This window comes from Lactuca sativa, chromosome 7, assembly GCF_002870075.4.
Source record: "Lactuca sativa cultivar Salinas chromosome 7, Lsat_Salinas_v11, whole genome shotgun sequence".
NCBI lineage: Eukaryota > Viridiplantae > Streptophyta > Magnoliopsida > Asterales > Asteraceae > Lactuca > Lactuca sativa.
The window spans coordinates 177,064,491-177,083,740 of NC_056629.2; the positions used below are offsets into that span (position 1 = coordinate 177,064,491).

At 36.5% G+C, this 19,250-nt stretch overlaps 2 protein-coding genes across 2 annotated transcripts; both read right to left on the reverse strand.

The window, feature by feature from the left end:
* Positions 1-8,163: 8,163 nt before the first annotated feature.
* Positions 8,164-12,358, reverse strand: LOC111900481 (nudix hydrolase 2). The gene is made up of 9 exons (XM_052765344.1): positions 11,929-12,358; positions 11,076-11,223; positions 10,505-10,570; positions 10,225-10,362; positions 10,028-10,105; positions 9,895-9,945; positions 9,719-9,753; positions 8,987-9,621; positions 8,164-8,895 (listed from the first exon to the last, which is right to left on the reverse strand). Exons 2-8 carry the CDS (start codon positions 11,133-11,135, stop codon positions 9,330-9,332), a joined length of 720 nt encoding a protein of 239 aa, XP_052621304.1. The 5' UTR covers positions 11,136-11,223; positions 11,929-12,358; the 3' UTR covers positions 8,164-8,895; positions 8,987-9,329.
* A 1,640-nt stretch (positions 12,359-13,998) lies between these two features.
* Positions 13,999-16,575, reverse strand: LOC111900484 (nudix hydrolase 2). Its single transcript, XM_023896366.3, has 8 exons — positions 16,181-16,575; positions 15,442-16,057; positions 15,289-15,354; positions 15,060-15,197; positions 14,900-14,977; positions 14,764-14,814; positions 14,643-14,677; positions 13,999-14,553 (listed from the first exon to the last, which is right to left on the reverse strand). Exons 2-8 carry the CDS (start codon positions 15,796-15,798, stop codon positions 14,262-14,264), a joined length of 1,017 nt encoding a protein of 338 aa, XP_023752134.1. The 5' UTR covers positions 15,799-16,057; positions 16,181-16,575; the 3' UTR covers positions 13,999-14,261.
* Positions 16,576-19,250: the final 2,675 nt, after the last annotated feature.

The following is a 19,250-nucleotide window of genomic DNA, read 5'->3' on the forward strand; positions in this document are numbered from 1 at the left end:
TGAGTTATTATATAAAACCAACAGTATAAAAAATTCATACTAATATCTCATGTCAAACTAAAGTGTCAATAATCAAAACATATTATCACAAAACCATATCAGAGTGTAATCCCAAAGATCTCAGGTGCAGAAAACATAGTGTGATGTGATGCGATCGAGCCGGCTCTTTTCCTTGAAAACAAGGTACCTGAAACCAAAACTGAAAACCGTGAGCATGAAGCTTAGTGAGTTCCCCAAATCCCACATACCATACATACCAACTGGTCCATACATGCCATACATAACCAACATATCCATAATCAAGTAAGGTGCTATGTGCCAAACATAGTCTTGCAAAAGGTACTATGTGCCAAACATAGTCTTGCTAAGGTGCTATGTGCCAAACATAGTCTTGCTAAGGTGCTATGTGCCAAACATAGTCTTGCGGTTATGCCACGGGCCACACGTGGTCTTCCTGGTCAAGCCTGGGGCCACTCCCTCAGTCTTAAAGACAAGTTCCAAGGGCCACCCCCTGTTCTTCCATGCAAACATCACCAAGACAACTATACATACTACTCTACTAGGCAACTCAACATATAGTATGCCAGGAGCCACCTTCCGGTCTTTCATACATAATAGCATACAGTGCGCCAAGAGCCACCTCCTGATCTTTCCTATGTAATATCATACAGTGCGCCAGGAGCCACCTCCTGGTCTTTCATACATATTGCCTAGGGCTAACCCTTGGGCCTTCCTGTCAGACGTAATAACATATTGTGTTCCAGGAGCCATCTTCTGGTCTTTCATGCGTAATGCCTAGGGCTAACCCCTGGGTCTTCCTATCATATGTAAACTAAATGGACCAGCATTGCGGCCATAAACCCATACAAACAATGAGGAGACTCACCTTGAACTGCTGAAATTGCAGATAACCCTCTGGCTGCTATCCACAACTCTCCGAACTGCTGCTCCTCTAGCTCCCCGGGCTACCAATACCAAAAAAAAATAGCAACACTTGACCTAACTGTCCTCAAGAAGCCAACTAAGTCATTTGGTTAAAGTCAACCTTCCAGTTGACTCGACTCGTCAAGTTGTTCTGCCAACTCGCCGAGTCCATGCTCCTCAAGTCGCACAACAACCCCGACTCCACTCGTCGAGTCTAGCGACACCTCGACGAGTTTTCCATCATCTATCACTTTAGGACTATCTTTAACCGACTCACCGAGTTCATCCTTGAACTCGTCGAGTTCATCTTCATAACTAAGAAGATTGCCTTGGATTTGCCGAGTTCCTCTTCAACTCGTCGAGTACTATGACCTTCAGGTGCATTACAAACCCAGACTGGTTGAATCCTTTACTAACTCCACTCACTGATCCGAATCACAGACAGAAGGGTTTTGGTTTGCGACCCGACTCACCGAGTCCAGGAATTGACTCATCGAGTCCACCTTGTGACATTTCTATTCTGCCGATTACAGTCCATTCCAACACCTTCAACCCATAGATCTGGACTTCTAATGTTAGCATTGCACGTAAAGTTGCTAACTTTACGTGCATGCAAGGTGCTATGGAGCTAAAACTCCTAATCCAAGCTAAAATGAAGATCTAGGACATGAAATGGAGCCATAGCTGGATAAAGCTACCCACACAGAGCTCCTCAAGCTCAGAAATGCCCAGATCTGCAGTCCTTTTCATCCTCAAAGGCTCAATACTCAGATTGGCCTTGGAAATGACCCAAGAAGGGGGAAAATACAAGCTAGAAAGGGAATCTAGATGAGTAACAGCCAAGGTTTAAGCTTTATACCTCCAAATGATCTGCAATGCTACCCCAACTCTAGATTTATAGCTTCTTCTTGCACCACCAAGGTCCTTCTTCCTTTTCCAAGCTTCAATTCACTCTCAAGGCAAGAACTAGCTCAACAATGGAGTTCGGTGGCTAGGGTTTCGAGTTCTGGACTAGAGAGGCCGCAAATGAAACCCTAGGGAAGATAATAGGATGCTTAAATAGGGCACTAAGTCCTAGAATTAGGGTTTCCAAACCCATACCAGACTCGCTGAGTCCACTGCCGACTCGCCGAGTTGGCCACTTAATCCGTGACACGGAACCTGCTCTGACTCGTCGAGTTCCTCCTTAGACTCGATGAGTTGACCCCTTTGACTTAGGGTTTTCTTTCCTTTTTGGGTCTTCTGGATTCTGGGTGTTACAACTCTCCCCCACTTAAACTAGACTTCGTCCTCAAAGTCTGCCACGGTCAACTATCTTACAATCTGCTTACAGCTTTATGCACTTCACCCAATTGGTCCATTCCTGGATACATCATCCTCGAGATAATTCGGTCATTACTACCTTCGAGTACAACCCTTTACCCAACCGGTAGCCTTACCGGTACTCCCAGTGTACTTACACTGATACACTGGGGTTCCCCCTTTTCCTTGCACTGCCACTGGCCTTTCCAAGGCAACTTCCTATAAGCACGATCTTTCCGATCTCCATCAAGAACAAATCTCCTGCTGAAACCGCAATCTTGGCCACTCTCAGTGCCGACCATCATGTGACATCCCCATTTTTCACGGCCAGAAAAGACCGATTTTGTTTATGCTTTATAAAAATCAGAGTACTTTTTTTAATAAAAATGTTGCTAGGTATTTTGGGGGAACTCACTAAGCTTTCGGGCTTACAGATTCAGTTTATTGTTTCAGGTACATCGGGGGATTGCGCAAGGCAAAGGCGTGATCGTACAACTCCTCACCTTTTGTTATGGTTTCTGGGAAAAACTCTGATATGGACTATTTTGGAAACAAAGTTGTAATAACTATTGATTTAAAAATCTTTTGAAAAGTTTAAATTCGGCGTAAATTTTATGGGTGTTACAAGTTGGTATTAGAGCCTTGGTTTGGGTGAATTGGAGGAACACGCATGTGAATCCACTCTCAAATCAAGGAAGGATTTAAATATAATTTCTAAATGGTTTTCAAGATAAGTAAAGGAGGATGCAATGTGTACGATCAGCCGGAGCCAGTAAGTAAACCCCAAAATACCATACAGTTATTTGATTATATGATATGTTAGAACAGCATGCTAGTAATAGGTTAGGGATCTTCAGGAATTGCATGATAGAATTGCCTGACTACATGATGCCTGCTAGCCTAGGGTTTTCCCTTACATGAGATTGACATCATTACTATAGTTACTTATGTATGCAACGCCGCTGCATATAATCAAGATCTTATAGCCTGAGAATGTTTGATTTGGCCTTATGTTCTGTTCCTTTTGAGTAGGGCTTAGGGTAGGATTGGATATTCGAAAGTCTATAGGGTCCAGCGTGTATGGCTAGCATACATTAGTGCTACAAGGTTGGTGGAAGTTTCATGGGTGGGTTGCGAGAGGCTTGAAGGCCAATTATGAGGTAGTTATTCCCCTGGGGATGAGGATTGAGCATTCTCTATGTTTATGTATATGGATAGGGTGTTGTGGTGATACTTAAGACAAATATGGGTAGGTGTGGAAGGTAGTATGGGCCCGTACTACTGAAAGCACAGGACCCATACGCGTAGCAAGGAAATCACAACCCCTAGGGTTTTGTCGGGATTTAGTCCCCTATTATTTGTGCGGAATATCTGATATCTTCCTATTGTATTTTCAGTATGGTGGTCACGAGGCGTTTCGTGTCGGGATCCGGATCGGGATCAGAGCAGGGTGATCAGGAGGCCCCAGTAGCCCCTGAGGTTATTAGTCAGGAGGAGCCAGTGATGACAAAGGATCGAGTCAAGGAGATCATCCATGATGAGGTGGTTGAGGTTGTCCAGAGTCAGATTCCGGAGTTGTTTGGAACTATCAATTCCGCCATGATGGAGTACTTTGATTACAGATGCGCAACCCTTGCGGAGACGACTGCCGCCGCAACTACATCAGCTGTAACCGCGGTAGGAGGTGGAGTGGGAGCCGGTCGGGGCTTCCAGTATAAGGACTTCGACAAAACGAATCCCCCTACTTTTGATGGGACCTAGGACCCCATCAAGGCTATGCAGTGGATTTCTGATGTGGAGGGATGTTTCTTTACCTGTTCATGTCCTTCTGACCAGAAGGTCAGATGTGCCCTGAACCTGCTCAGGCTCGGGGCCAAGGACTGGTGGAGGTTGACAACAGGGTATTACTTTGACGAGTAGAGAGCTGTTGTCACTTGGGAGCAGTTCTGGGACATGTTTCACGCCCGTTACATTCCACGGGTTGAGCAGGAACGTTTGGCTCAAGAGTTTTCTAATTTGAGACAGGATGGGGAGTCGGTGATGAAGATCACTTGTGTGTTCACCGAGAGGGCGATGTTCTGCACAAAGTTTGCTTCCGAGCAGGCTTATATGACTCGTTATCTGAGCATGCTCAAGACCGATATCCGATAGTTTGTGTCTACCCAGCGATGTGATACTCTTTTGGAGTTACAGGAGACCGCTAGGCGGCATGAGTTGGATATCGAGCTGCAGTTGAGGGAGCAGCGGCAGGCCCCGACACAGTCGCAGTTGGCGCCGAAGCGGTCCAAGACCGCCGATACCAAAGTTGGGGGACAGCCAGGCCGCACTTGCAGAAGGTGCGGAAAGGCTCATTTAGGGACGTGTCGTTCAGGGAGTGGGTGCCACCGGTGTGGCAAGCAGGGCCATTTGGCCAGGGATTGCAGGCAGCAGACTCCGACCTCCAGAGTCAGACTTTGTTATCACTGTGAGCAGGTGGGCCATATGAAGGCCCAATGCCCCCTGCTAGCCGCCAAGCTGGCGTAGGCTTCAGCGCCGGCTACTCTGAGGATTGCAGATGGGAGGCTAGTTAAGGCAGAGCCTCCGAATGCTCAGGGTCGTGCCTTCCAGCTTACAGCCGAGGAGGCCAGGGCAGCACCGGATGTGGTTGCTGGTATGTTTCTATTCTTTACCTCATTATTATGTTTGTGTTATACTTATCTGTTGTACCTGTGTTTAGGTATGTTTTTAGTGAACTCATTGCCCGCTTTGGTTCTATTTGACTCGGGGGGGGGGGGGGGGGGGGGAGGGGGGAGAGAGTCGGTCCTTCGTGTCTCAGGACTTTAGTAGGGAGTTTAGTGCGCTCGCAGGCGAGCTAGAGTGTCCGTTGTGAGTCTCTATCGCCAACGAACACGAAGTTTCGGCTTCTTCTGTCTATCGAGGATGTGAGTTGGAAATCGTCAAAGTGTCCTTCCCGATTGATTTGATTCTGATTCCCATGGGGGAAGTATGTGTGATTGTGGGGATGGGTTGGATTAGTCGATTTGGTGCCATGATAGATTGTGAGGGCCAACGAGTGGTAGTTCGAACCCTAAGTGGGGGAGAACTGATTGCTTATGGCAAGGGCACCTGAATGGGATCCGGGTTCTATTCAGCGGCTAGGGCTCGACAGTATATTCACCACTGGTGTGTAGGCTTTCTAGCATATGTAGTAGATACGCGAGCTAGAGATCAGACTTCAGTTTTTGAAGTTCATGTGGTCAGGGAGTTTGCAGATGTGTTTCCATAGGAGTTGCCAGGAATACCTTCGGAGAGACAGGTCGAGTTTCGGATCGAACTGGTGCATGGTGTGGCCCCTATCGCCAGGGCATCATACCGGTTGGCACCACCAGAGATGTAGGAGCTGTCGTCACAGCTGCAGGAATTGCTAGGAAAGCAGTTCATTCGACCTAGCAGTTCTCCATGGGGAGCACCGATCCTCTTCGTCAAGAAGAAGGATGGTTCGCACCGGATGTGAATTGACTATAGGGAGTTATACAAGCTAACGGTGAAGAACCATTATCCACTCCTGATGATTGATGACCTCTTCGATTAATTACAGGGTGAATCTTGGTTCTCCAAGATTGATTTGAGGTCTGGTTATCATCAGGTTCGGCTCAGAGAGGAGGAAGTAGAGAAGACCGCGTTCCGGACTCGTTATGGTCATTACGAGTTCGTGGTGATGCCATTTGGGCTCACTTACGCGCCGACAATATTCATGGACCTGATGAATCGGGTCTGCAGACCGATGCTTGATCGCTCAGTCATCGTGTTTATTGATGATATTTTGGTATATTCCAAGACCCCAGAGCACCACGAGGAGCACCTCAGGGAGTTATTGGAAGTCCTAAGACAAGAGCGGCTGTATGCTAAATTCTTGAAGTGCGAGTTTTGGTTACGAGAGGTCCAGTTCCTCGGACATCTCGTCAACTAGGAGGGTATCTTGGTCGACCCGGCCAAGATCGAGGTAGTCATGCATTGGGAGGTGCCGAGATCTCCCTCGGATATCAGGAGTTCCTTGCACTCAAATTCTCTCATTCTTCCTTCAAAGATCACCAAAAGCACCAAAATAACCTCAAGAATGGAAACAAGGGATTAATGTTTGCTTTCTTGACTTGGAAGGGTAATGGAGGTTGAACCTTAGCCATCACATCCTTTAAATATGCCCAAGGCCCGAGATCTAGGATTTTGAACCCTAGCTGCCACCACGCTATGGCGAGGTTCTTAACATGTCGTGGTAATCAAATGACCACCATTCCAAGCCCTACTACGCCATGGTGATGGGAAAATCCCAAAACAAAAATATTGCAAATCACATAACTTATACCTGAAAAGCAGGTGTTACATCTCAATTTGCACCGAAATCACCAGCCGTAAAAGATGGATTGAAGCTAAATGAATTAATACCAACATAGAGGCTTAAGACATAGGAAAACCATGAAGTCATGGAAAGTTAGAATGCAATCCTTCATTAACATTAAGCTCCATCTTTACATGAGCTCCAAAGAAGTTTAACATCACCAAAAACTCAATAAATGTCATTCGGATTATCAACAAGACCTCAAAAAATGATGATTAAACCTAAAGAGTAACATAAAAACAACTTCCTAACACCTCATTATTCATGGATTTTTTAGATCTATAACCCTTAGGGACTGAAACCCTCAATTTATGACCAAAATCAATTACACCCAAATAAAAGCAGGATTTAAAATTCTAACAATAGATAATGAACTAAATAGTTTAGATGGACACAAAACACTATGAAATTATAAAAGTAGTGAATGCAAATTACTATATTTAAAAATAATAATAATTAAAAATAATAATAATCATCTTGGTATTCCTACATGGGAGAGATTATCGCATAGGGGTATTGATGTGGAATCGATCCTTTGTCCAGCTTGTCACGATGCCGTGGAGACAATTGAACACATTTTCGTTGGGTGTATGGAGCTAAATGATTTTTGGAGACAAATTTCTATTTGGTGGAATGTGCAATTGCGTGTTCAATTGACCAATCCTTCTCTTTGTGCTTGGGCTGATTCGATTAAAATGAAAGAATGTCAACGCAAGGCTTTGGATGCGGTTATTTTAACGACTTTCTGGTGTTTGTGGAATTTTCGTAATTCCATAGTTTTTGGAACGGCTAATCCTAGGAAATCCATTCTTTTTGATGATATTATTGATAGATCGTTTTTTTGGGTTTCTAAAAGAAATAGTAAAGCTAAGTTAGGTTGGACCCCCGGGCTCCATAATCTTATTTTAGCTTCTATTATGTTGTAATGAATTCTTTCTAGCTCCTTGCTAGTTTTTATTTTATTAATTTTCTGCCGTTCAAAAAAAAAAATTCAAAAGTTTACTACAAACACCAATAAGTAAAACTTTACCATCTTGGAGAGTTCTTTGCATTTTAGAGATATTTTGGCATTCCGAACAAGTTGTGGCATTTCGAAGTGATTTTCTAAGGTTGTTTAAGCTATTGATAATCGGGAAACCTATAAATTAATATAGCAACAGAAATACGAAAAAAAAAATGTAATCCATCCCTTCATAGCCAAAATGTTCTGGAACAATTAGTTGTATTTCCGATTTCGAAGAAACGTTTCGAACTAATATGGTTTGTAGAATCCACGACTTTCTTTAGAATAAACTTAAAAGCTTGAGTTCTTTTAGTTTCAGAACTTTTTGGAACACCTTTCCGGCATGAAGTAGTCCCATTTATATATAGTAGGGGACCGTACAAATGGATTTGACCCGTTTTCTTCAGGTCGGGAACGATACATTCTGGGCTAGTTGAACAAATAGAAAGATATAGGTTATTTTTGTTAAAATAAAATAAGAAAGAAGTTAGTTTAATCAATTTTTTTTTTAAATATGTTTGATTGAACTTTGTAATTTAATAAAATGTATGAAAAACAATTGAATGAAAAATAGATTGATAAAAGACCAAACTATTAAATTTTATATAGTTCAAAGTATTAGGGATACATAGCTATTTTTTTACATTTCCCTATAGGTGAAGACCTCAATATCCGTTATATCTAGAAAAACCAAAAAAAAAGTAATGAAAGGATTGCAACAAGTCCCCAAAACCCCAAAATACATGTAAAAACTAAATTACCACATTGCGTTCTTCCAAAGAAATTAATGAAACAATAAATTAAGCTTCTAAAAAAGAAAGACAGAGAGAAGCAGCAACAGCAGCATAAGAGAACATGGGGAACTTGAAAAGTGAGAGCTTTCCGAATAGTTGCCATTATTAGGATAAGTATAAGGCATGGGAGGTGAGTTTTGGCAGCATATAACAGGAGCCACTGGCGGACAATTGACACCTACATGATGTGCAGGAGGTGGTGGAGCAGCATATATATCACTTCCTCCGGGCATCTGTGGTGGTGGTGGTGGCGGCGGAGCAGTATATATTTCACTTCCTCCGGGAAGTTGTGGTGGTGGAGGTCGGGTTTGAGGGGTGCATGAATATTGACAAAGACTGCAATTTTCACATGCAGCCGGTGGTGATACAGCATCACCATAACCATCTTGAGGTTTTTTAGAGATCGAGTTGCAGTTTGAAACTAACCACCAGCAAGAACAAACTAGAAGGAACATAAACTGCCTTGAAGACGACATCTTATTTTCTCTTCAAATCACCTAAAAATGATAAGAATAAAAGAAGTGGAGTAAATAATATACAGCCATGAGTATTTATTACATGTCTCCTGCATATAATTCGGTCACTTACACGTCAACATTCCATATGACCGCAGCATTTCGCCACCTAGCAAGCAATGTGGCAACCCAAATGAGGATATATCATATACATGCATGATAATCAATTAACACACGACAAAACTACAGACATCATCAGCAAAGAATAGGAAAATTACAACATGGCATTATATAATATAAACCGACAATTTTGTAGATAGACGATGTTCAATATTATTAATATATCAAATAGCTAAAGAGATACAAATAATATAATAGTTAAGTACATATCTTTAAAATACAAAGTAAGTAGAATCCACATACTACAACCATATGGTGGTTTTATTTTAGGATTCTTGAATATGGGAATCAGATAATTACTCCTCATGATGATGAGAATACAAATAGCTGCTCGTGGCAGATGTAGCCTTTGCTGTGGATAATGCAGTGAAGCCGACATATTTGTTATCTTTCCGTTCTATGCATATCTTAGAAATATACTCAAAGGATTTGCGATTCTTTACAAAGGGCTGATTGGCGTATTCCTCAATAGGCATCCACTTAGCTGCTTCAATCTCTGAATCTTGCTTTTCGATCTCAAAAGATGTTGGTTTTAGCATACACACAAACATTAGATCCGACTTGCTAAAAAACGACATGTGGCTTTGCCTGTAGTGCATGCATATATATGTCAGCTTACGTACGAATATACATATAGTATACGTTTAAAGATTTCAAGTCTTTAGAGTTTTTGCCCACTTCTAACCTGAATGCGAGGACTTCCACAAATTCTGTATCGATCTGGAGAGATGAAAAAGACATATTTTAGATGAAAATTAAAACAACTTATTGAAAATTAGAAATGGGTTTCGTTATGTTAAATTGAATAATTCACTTCAATTTCATAATTAAAAAGTCACACAGTCAAGATCGAATACGTACTCCAGTCTCTTCTTTCACTTCCCTGATCGCAGCTATACAAATATCTTCACCCTGAGAACGGAATATATATGATCAATCGTATTAGTAAATCATAGCAAAGTCTTTAATTAATTAGTAGAAGTAAGATGCAAACCTCCTCAACACTACCAGTTGGTAATTTCCAGACCCCTGTGCCTTTGAACACTCCACTTTTCTCTTGCACTACAAGAATCTAAAACAGGAAATACACAAAAAGTTCAGATTAAAAAATTTATGTAGTTGTTTGCATGTTTTTATTTGCGATATATAATTAAAGAGAAAAGATGTAGATGATGAATGTAGAAAGTCAACCTCCCCTTTAGAGTTGACCACAAAAGCAGCAACACCAACACGATGAGAAGCATTAGATGGGAGAGTATGATTAGTTTCAGGAATCCAATACACGAGCATCAAGTATGTTGGTTCAGCATGATGATACCAAAATCCTTGCTAGACAAGTTAAAATTAACATCATCATCAGACAAACAAACACATTCGATGTTTCCTGTTTTTTGGTTCTTTTTTCGAATTTACTCTTATTACTCTTGCCCACTAATGTTGATTATGAATCATAGTTCTTTTATTTACGTACCTTCACTGCAGGCTTAACAAGACTCGCAAATTCAAGAGACAGTTTAAGCCAAACTCCCTTCTTTCCCTGCAAAATATATGATAAAAATCCAAGTGTTCATTGTGTATATAGAGAATTAATTAACTCGCAAGCCAATTAGGAGCATTTCTTAAGCTTTATTGTTGGAACAACAGTAGGAAAAAGTAAAGATTACACAGAAAATCGACGATGTGAATTAACACTCCCATAGACCTCCTCAAAATACAAATAAAAAAATAGGCAATATTGATCCTACAATCTTTTCACATGAAAAAAGTATGAAGCAATTGGTTATAGGAGAAAATAGATAGAAAAAGAATGATCATTCAAAAGTATGAACCTTATAGTGCAAAAAACCCCCTCACAAGTTGAAACATTTCATGAACATGGTGCCAATTAATCATTTTTCCCGCCAAAAAAAACCCGCACAAACTGTATTGGTAAATACTTGTTATTTCTATCTATCTTCCTATGTTGGACAATTGCCTATTACTGATTAAGAATATTCCAACATTTACAAGCCAAAGTAACAATATGTAAAAGTAATGATTACCTTCTGCCTCCATTGGGATATTGATGTTTGAAGTAGAGTGGCGAAGACATTTTCATCCATATCCTCTTTAACATCCACAGTAACGATTTTTCCATTGTTGTAGCTAGATCTCTAGTTTGGAATGCAATAATAGCTTTAACTCTCGAGCCTGAAGTATAATATATTCATTGAGCTTATAAGCATTAAATTAATACTGAGAGATATTGATTAACTTGTACCTTCTAACCACCAAAGTAAGATGTTAGACTTACGTAGAAAACTAATTAAGAAAACTAATTAAATACTACTCCATGAAAATGAATCCATGCATGTACTCAATGACCACAAATAATTTATAGACTTACGTAGAAAACTAATTAAATGATCAAACAAAAGTCTTTCACAACAACTAAATAAAAAATTAAGGAAATAATTAAGAAATAGTATCAGAAAACAAAGAAAGTACGCCTAAATATTATATATAAAGTATAAACCCAGGATATAGTCAAAATAAATACAATTACGTTCCAAAAAAAAATGTTGCTCTTTTCAGACTTTGAATAAAAATGGAGTGGCTTCCACTTTTGTGTGCCTAATTGCAGAAAGGGTCAAGATTAATAGTCTATTTTTTTTTAATATAATATGGTAATTCTTGACATTGTCTCTTGGGAAATCAATGGATGATGATGAAGAGTTTTAAATCTCGTGTATAAATGGTCAGAATGTGAATGAACCGATTTAATCATGTATAAGTGTATAACCGGTTTTATATATTACCATTCACCACTAAAACCTTGATTTTTGGAGATAATTAATATTCCAAGATCACAAAATTAATAGAAAAATGAACAGGAAACTAATTCATGATTCTAACCAAAAAGTTTCTAGATAATGTGAATGCTCGGAGTGTCGGTGGTTAACTTGCTGGTGGTGATGGTGGTTGTGGTGGTGGTGGACGGTGGTGAAGTTGCCTGTTTCTTTAGCTTTCGTGTCTCTATGATCTCCTTATGAAGCTCCAGCCTTAATTTGCTTGTTCTACACTGTTGGTAATATGGCTTTTTCGTCTTGTTTTTTTTTTTCTTGAGGGAGAAAAGTTGTATTGATTCTTGAAAGTATTTCTCACTAGCTTCCATTTCCCTGAAACAAACAATGAACATACTTACGAAACATTTTAAGAAAGAATGCGAAGGAGATGCCAAAGGTTGTCATTAAAATTATTGTATTATTGTTGATATTTTGGGAATTACTTTAAGAGAGATTCTCACGCAAATCGAAAGTGGTTTCACAGTTTCCCTCCACACACCATTATTGATAAGTTAACGTCAAATTACCATTTTATATCTACTTTTATATATTGTATTTAATTAGGTGTAAGACCCATGTATTACATGGGTTCATTTGAAGAAAATATGAAATTCTAAAAATTTAAGAAGTTTAAATTTATAAAAAAAAATTAGAAAAATATTGAATCGTTAAAATTAAAGTGTTTTTCTCCTTTAAATTTAAACATATAATTTAGATAAATAAACAAATGAAACTAATGGAGTTTTAATTTTGAAAATTTGGAATTAAAAAGAAAGTCAATTAATGAAATTGATATACATTTATTATTACATTTATTGAAATTAATACATTTAATAAATTATTATATGAAATTTAATAAAAATGAAAACAACCATAAAATGTCATGTGGAAAAAATTTAATTGAAAATAACTACAAAATGACAAGTGGTAAAATCAATGAGAATGTGCCATGTGACAAAAAGATTTTCATTTATTAGAGTAGATTTGTATTTTCATTTTGAGTAGATATGGCCATAGTCCATCTGATATACTGAAAATTCATGTTAAGCATAATTTTAAAAAATTTGACACCAATAGTCCTCATGTTTTCATTTTCTTGCATTAATGCTTTTTCTTAGCTAACACTAGAAAATAATCGTTAAATACTGTATAAAATTACCAACATATATAGTCATAATTCTTTTTTTGTTATTTTATTATTTAGTTTTATTATTTCTTTTTATTTTTAAGTGTTGTCAATTTCATCTAGGTATCTTTATATTTTTCTACTCTCGTTAAAGAAAGAAACCCCTTACAAGTAATGTCAATAGTTTTTGAAACAAAAAATGCTCATTTCATCAAAATTCCCATTGTTGTCGGAATTAACATATCTTTGCATCAAATCCTTGATTGACATATAGCTTACAACGATTATGTTATTTAATATAATTGCTTACCATTTTACTAATATGATTATGACTTAAATAGCCTGAATACAACTAATATCACGATAATCAAGAGACTGATACAACTAATATCCCAATGTTCAAGGGATTGATATGATCAAATATCATCATCAACAACTAATATCCCAATATTTTGCTAATGACTGTCATTGGAGGTGGTGGTCCGCGACAAAGGGTTTTTGTTTGCATCACAAGTGATAAGTTCAACCTAAAGTTATGATACCATGTTATTTAATATAATCGCTTACTAAATTATTAATATGATCATAGCTTAAATATCCTGATATTCAAGGGATTGATAAAATCAAATATTATCAACATAAATGTTACATTAAGATATATATGGAGTCCAAGATTGTCTTTTCGAAAAAGTCTTATGAAGAGAAGGAAAGGTCCAACATATATAGACATTTATTGGACCGTGTCATAACGATGTGAGATATATTGACACTCATTCTTAGAGCTGGAGGCTTGATGAGGATAGATAGGGATGTACTGAGACACAAGGGTACAGGACGTCAGCTCTGATATCATATAAGATATATATGGAATCAAAGATTATCTGTCAAAAAAAAAATTATGCAAAGATGTGATAATCCAACATATATAACCATTTATTGGATGGTATTGTATCAGAGGGATACACTAACAATCATGAATGACATTATTAATAAAAACCAGATTCGCAATCTGTATGATCATCAATTACGAGAAAATCGTATACAAGGTTAAAATTAAATAATTACATTATACGATTACGCTAGTTTCCTATTTGACACTTACGAGTAATAAATTAAATTTATTATAAAAGAATGATTAAAATTTTACAACAAATTTTGCATACTTGGAGTAATGCACAAGATACATATATATTCAATTTAACATTCAATGTGGGTCTTAATTCCATGATCATTTCTAGTTTTTCAGTTTTGGGTTCTCGAATATGTGAATCAGATAACTACTCCTCCTGATGACGCGAATACAAATAGCTGTTTTTGAGAGATGTAGCAGTTGCTGTAGAAATTGCATTGAAGCCGACATATTTGTTATCTTTCTTTTCTATGCATATCTTAGCAATATACTCAAATGATTTGCGATTCTTTACAAAGGGCTGATTGGCGTATTCCTCAATAGGCATCCACTTAGCTGCTTCAATCTCTGAATCTTGCTTTTCGATCTCAAATGATGTTGGTTTTAGCATACACACAAACATTAGATCCGATTTGCTAAAAAATGACATGTGGCTTTGCCTGTAATTAATTAATTATTCATGCAAATGTGATCAGTTTACATTTAACTTTAAACATTTCAAGTTTTCGAATTTTAGTGTGATTCTTACCTGAATGCTAGAACTTCCACAAATTCTGTATCAATCTGGAGATATTAAAAAAAATTAGATTAAAATTCAACTTATTGTATAATAATTGATTTTATAAAAAGTGATAGACTAGAATACATACTCCAGCTTCTTCTTTCACTTCCCTGCTTGCAGCTGTACATATATCTTCACCCTGTGAATACAAAATATTTAATTAATTATATTATGAAAGCCTAGAAAAGTCTTTAATTATGAAAATAAATATATAAAATGCGCACCTCCTCAACACTACCAGTTGGTAATTTCCATACACCTGTGCCTTTAAACACCCCGCTTTTCTCTTGCACTACAAGAATCTAAAAACACAAAATACATAACATTAATTAAGTTCAGATAAAAAATAGAAAAAGATGGAGGTGATGAATGTAGAAAGTCAACCTCCCCTTTAGAGTTGACCACAAAAGCAGCAACACCAACTCGATGAGAAGCATTTGATGGAAGAGTATGATTAGTTTTAGGAATCCAATACACCAGCATCAGGTATGTTGGTTCAGCATGATGATACCAAAATCCTTCCTAAAAAAAATAAAAAATAAAAAAAGACATTTTCTTTTTAATTTTTATTGTTTTTCTAAGGTAATCAATCATGTATCATAGTTATATTTACCTTCACTGCAGGCTTAACAAGACTCACAAGTTCAAGAGACAGTTTAAGCCAAACTCCCTTTTTACCCTGCAAGTTTATATAATAGATTAAAGACTTCCTTTTTATTGAAACATAGGGAAAGAAATTAAAATGAAAAGCAATTAAATTAATTACCTGTTGCCTCCATTGGGATATTGATGTTTGAAGTAGAGTGGTAAAGATATCTTCATCCATATTCTCCTTAATGTCCACAATAACTCCATCATAATTATCATAATTCGCATTCAGCATATGAATGTGGTCAACTTCATTCTTTTGAACCTTTGACGAATCTTCAAAGTTTACCACCATGCTTGTTGCAGATCTAGTTTGGAATGTACTTATGGATTTATCCCTTAAGCCTGAAATAAGTTTTCTAAAGATAGAGTTGCTGTTTGCTGTATGTATTGATGATTCTGAGATCTTCCTTCGAGCACCAATGATATTAGGATTACTACCTGTATATAGTTTTCTGAAAGTGAATCGATTCATTACTCAAAGGATCAAACAATTTATAGCCTTTGAAGATATGAATGATTCTTAAACAATGGCTGAGTCTAGTTGAATAATTTTTGCAAATGATAAAAAAAGGTATCAGAAAAGGGGAAGAAAGAACTTTGAGGTATATTATATGACTCTGTTCCAATCTAGCAGTCAAACGCGTTGGCTCTTTCAGAACTTTGAACAAACGGTTGGACTGCATTCTTGACCTAGTCTAGTCATTTGGGTATGATGATGAAGATTGATTTTACTGTAAAAAAAACCGAAGAAGAAACTCAGACGTCATCACTCATCAGCATCGATCATCAAGCATCAATCATAATCGCGGGAAATTTATATATATTTGAAAAAACCGAATTATACGTTAACTTACAGGTTTTTCAAAAGGAAATTGCTATGAAAAGTGTTGTTCTGATTCTTGACGTGTTCCATCGTCCAAGAGTTGGTGTCAGTTGAAGTTTTCCTTACGTAAGTCGTTCATGTTGTTGACTATACTTTAATATAATTTTGGTATAATCGTTTTAATATTCTTCTTTTACATCTCTAGAAAATTGTTTGATCTGTCTTCTGTTCTCCATCTTCTTTGTATCTTTCACTATGTTGTGTAAAAGCCCTAAATCATACCAAATTGAACCACAATCCTAAACAATAAACTCACCTCTTCCGATTTGCTTTCAGTTCCCATCTCTGTAAATTTATGAGCTGACGGAGGGAGAGGGAGGCTTTATATATTGTTTACCACGACAATCAGACAGACTACACCAAATTTTAAAAATAATTAACGTTCACATAACCAGAAAAAAGAAAAATGAAGGGGCGTTGGTTTAGCTTTTTCAAAAAGTTTCTTTTCGGAGGTTTTCTGACTTTTTCAAAAAGTTTATTTTCTGTGTATAAAAACTTCAAAAGTATCTTTTAAAACTAGTTTTGTCAAACATTTTTTGTTTTTTTTCTTTTCCAAAAAGAACTTTTGGCTGTGAAAAGCTAAGTCAAACACCCCCGAACACGAAAGTAATCGTTGATTCTAACATAAAGTTTCTAGAGAAAATAACCGAGTTCAATTGTTCATGGAGAAGTGTACAGTGGTGAGGAGGTTCACGGGAAGTCCACAGCGATGGTGGTGGAGTTCTCTCTTTCTTTTGCCGGCATTAGATTTCGGTGATGAAGCCATCCATTCAGGCCCCGCCCATAAGGTAGGGCAAGGTGCTTGAGCCATTGTGTAAGGCGAAGTAACTTTTGGTTATCCAAACTCAACAATTAAAGTGTTTTATATATAATATAAAGTAATACTATAACATTTTAAAATACAACCCTTATATTTATAGATGAATGATGTATATATCGTAAAATAGCTATTTAAGTTTAGTTGTAACCTAAAATTCAACTAGCATTATATATTCTTTCATGGGGGGGTATTTTAATATGTTTGAAATCTCAAATTAATGTATTTTTTTCATCTATTTTTTGTGGTATGGAAGTTAGGTTTCTCTTTTTCATCTTAAATAGCAACGTGTTTCGTTTTTTATTTGTTTTGTGACATGATGCGAAAAAGACAATTCAGTTTCCTAGGTATAATCTTGGTGAACAACTAATTATTATTTTCATTGTATTTTTGTCGTTTATAATTGTCCCCAAGGTCCAACACTAAGATGCTGTTTGTTTTTTTGAAGCAAAAATTCATAAAGTTTGCAGACCATCTCTGCAACCCTCTGCAGTAGAAGAGGTGGACCAAACGGCTACAGACTGTAATTAGAAGCGTGTTTCTTTTTTTTTTAACATTTGCACGCTGCTGCAGATATTAAAAAATTAAAATAAACTGATTTTATAATCCGAAAATATTTTTTTAATGCTCAAAATTTAATAATGTATAACATTTCGGCAATAATTTATGATATTTCAGTAAAAGTAATGATATTTTACAAAAAATAATGATATTTTAGCATAAAATAATAATATTAATCAACAAATTATTACTATTCAATATAAAAAAAAAAGAATAAAAAAATTCAACAAGAATAAACAAAAAAAAAACATAAAAGCAAAACAAAAACGAAATGTGAAATAAAATTTCATAAATATATAATCAATATTTTAGCAAGAAGAAGAAAAAAAAAAAAAAAAAAAAAAAAAAAAAAAAAAAAAAAAAGGTTGGAAGAGGTAAGAAGATGTCAAACAAGTGTTGCGCCAAGAAAAACACGCGCAGAGGTTTTTTAATCCGAAAACTTCTAAAAAACAAACAACTACGAGATGAAAAGTGTTGTACGTATGTCGCGCCGCGCAGCAATAAAAGGTCTGAAGAGGTTTTTTCCAAAAAACAAACGACACCTAAGTACATCTCTAAGTTGAAATACGGTAAAGTTGGATGGTCCAAGTACATCTTTGTGATAGAAATGAAAGTTTTTTCATCTAACTTTTTGGTATTTGATACATGTTATGGAACTCATGTTTGTAATAATACGTATGAATTAAAAAAACTAAGAAATTTTGGATGTGCGTATGTTTACATGCGAAAATTCATAACTTTTTTAACGGATCAATTCTTTTAAATGTTGTGTGTATACATCGTATGTGAATAAAGTTTATTTAGTGTTCTTTCCTCCTCTAATTTGGTTCTCTATTGATTTTGTATGTGTATACAACGTATAATAAATAATAAATTATATAATTTGTCTCATCAAAAGTCATATAACAAGAGTGCGAAACAAACATGTTCTTGAACATGATAGTAGTAAAAAGTAGTGGCTTCCAATCAAGCTTTAATTCTATGTCGCATGAGATCGTCATGTGTGAGCTGTAAGTTGTAACCCATCAACTTTGGACGTATCAACGTATTTATGGCATGAGTGAAAGGTAAATGACAACTTTCTTAGAACAAAATAATGTGATTATCAATTTAAATTTGAGACCATATTTATAATTAATGGTCTTACAACAAACATGAATTATGTTATGAATAACCCTCTAATATAAGAATTCTTAATTTTAATACTAAAAAAATAAAATACAAATTTAGACGTTGTACATGGTTTAAAATTAGTTGGTAAGGGTAACACTTGCTACCCTTCAATTTTTCCATAAAAATAATATTTTATATATATAATTACAAAGTCAATTATGATATGTTTTTTAACCAACATCATATTACATTTAAAATAGAAGCCCATAAGCCATAGCCCATTAATTTGAATAACTTAGCCTATTTATTATAAAATATGTGTTTTTGTTTTGTGAGCGTCCAAATTACGAAGGATACTAGAGAAAAAAGAAATTGATATATTTTTACTGTTCATGTGATTGTCCTTTTACTGCCGCTACCTCCTACTTCATCATAATTTTTCTTGGCAAAGCTTATTCACCCATTTTACTATTGGCTTACTTTATGAAACAAGTAATATTTAATTTTTTATCTTTAATGTTTTATGATTTAATGTTTAATGATTTAGTTT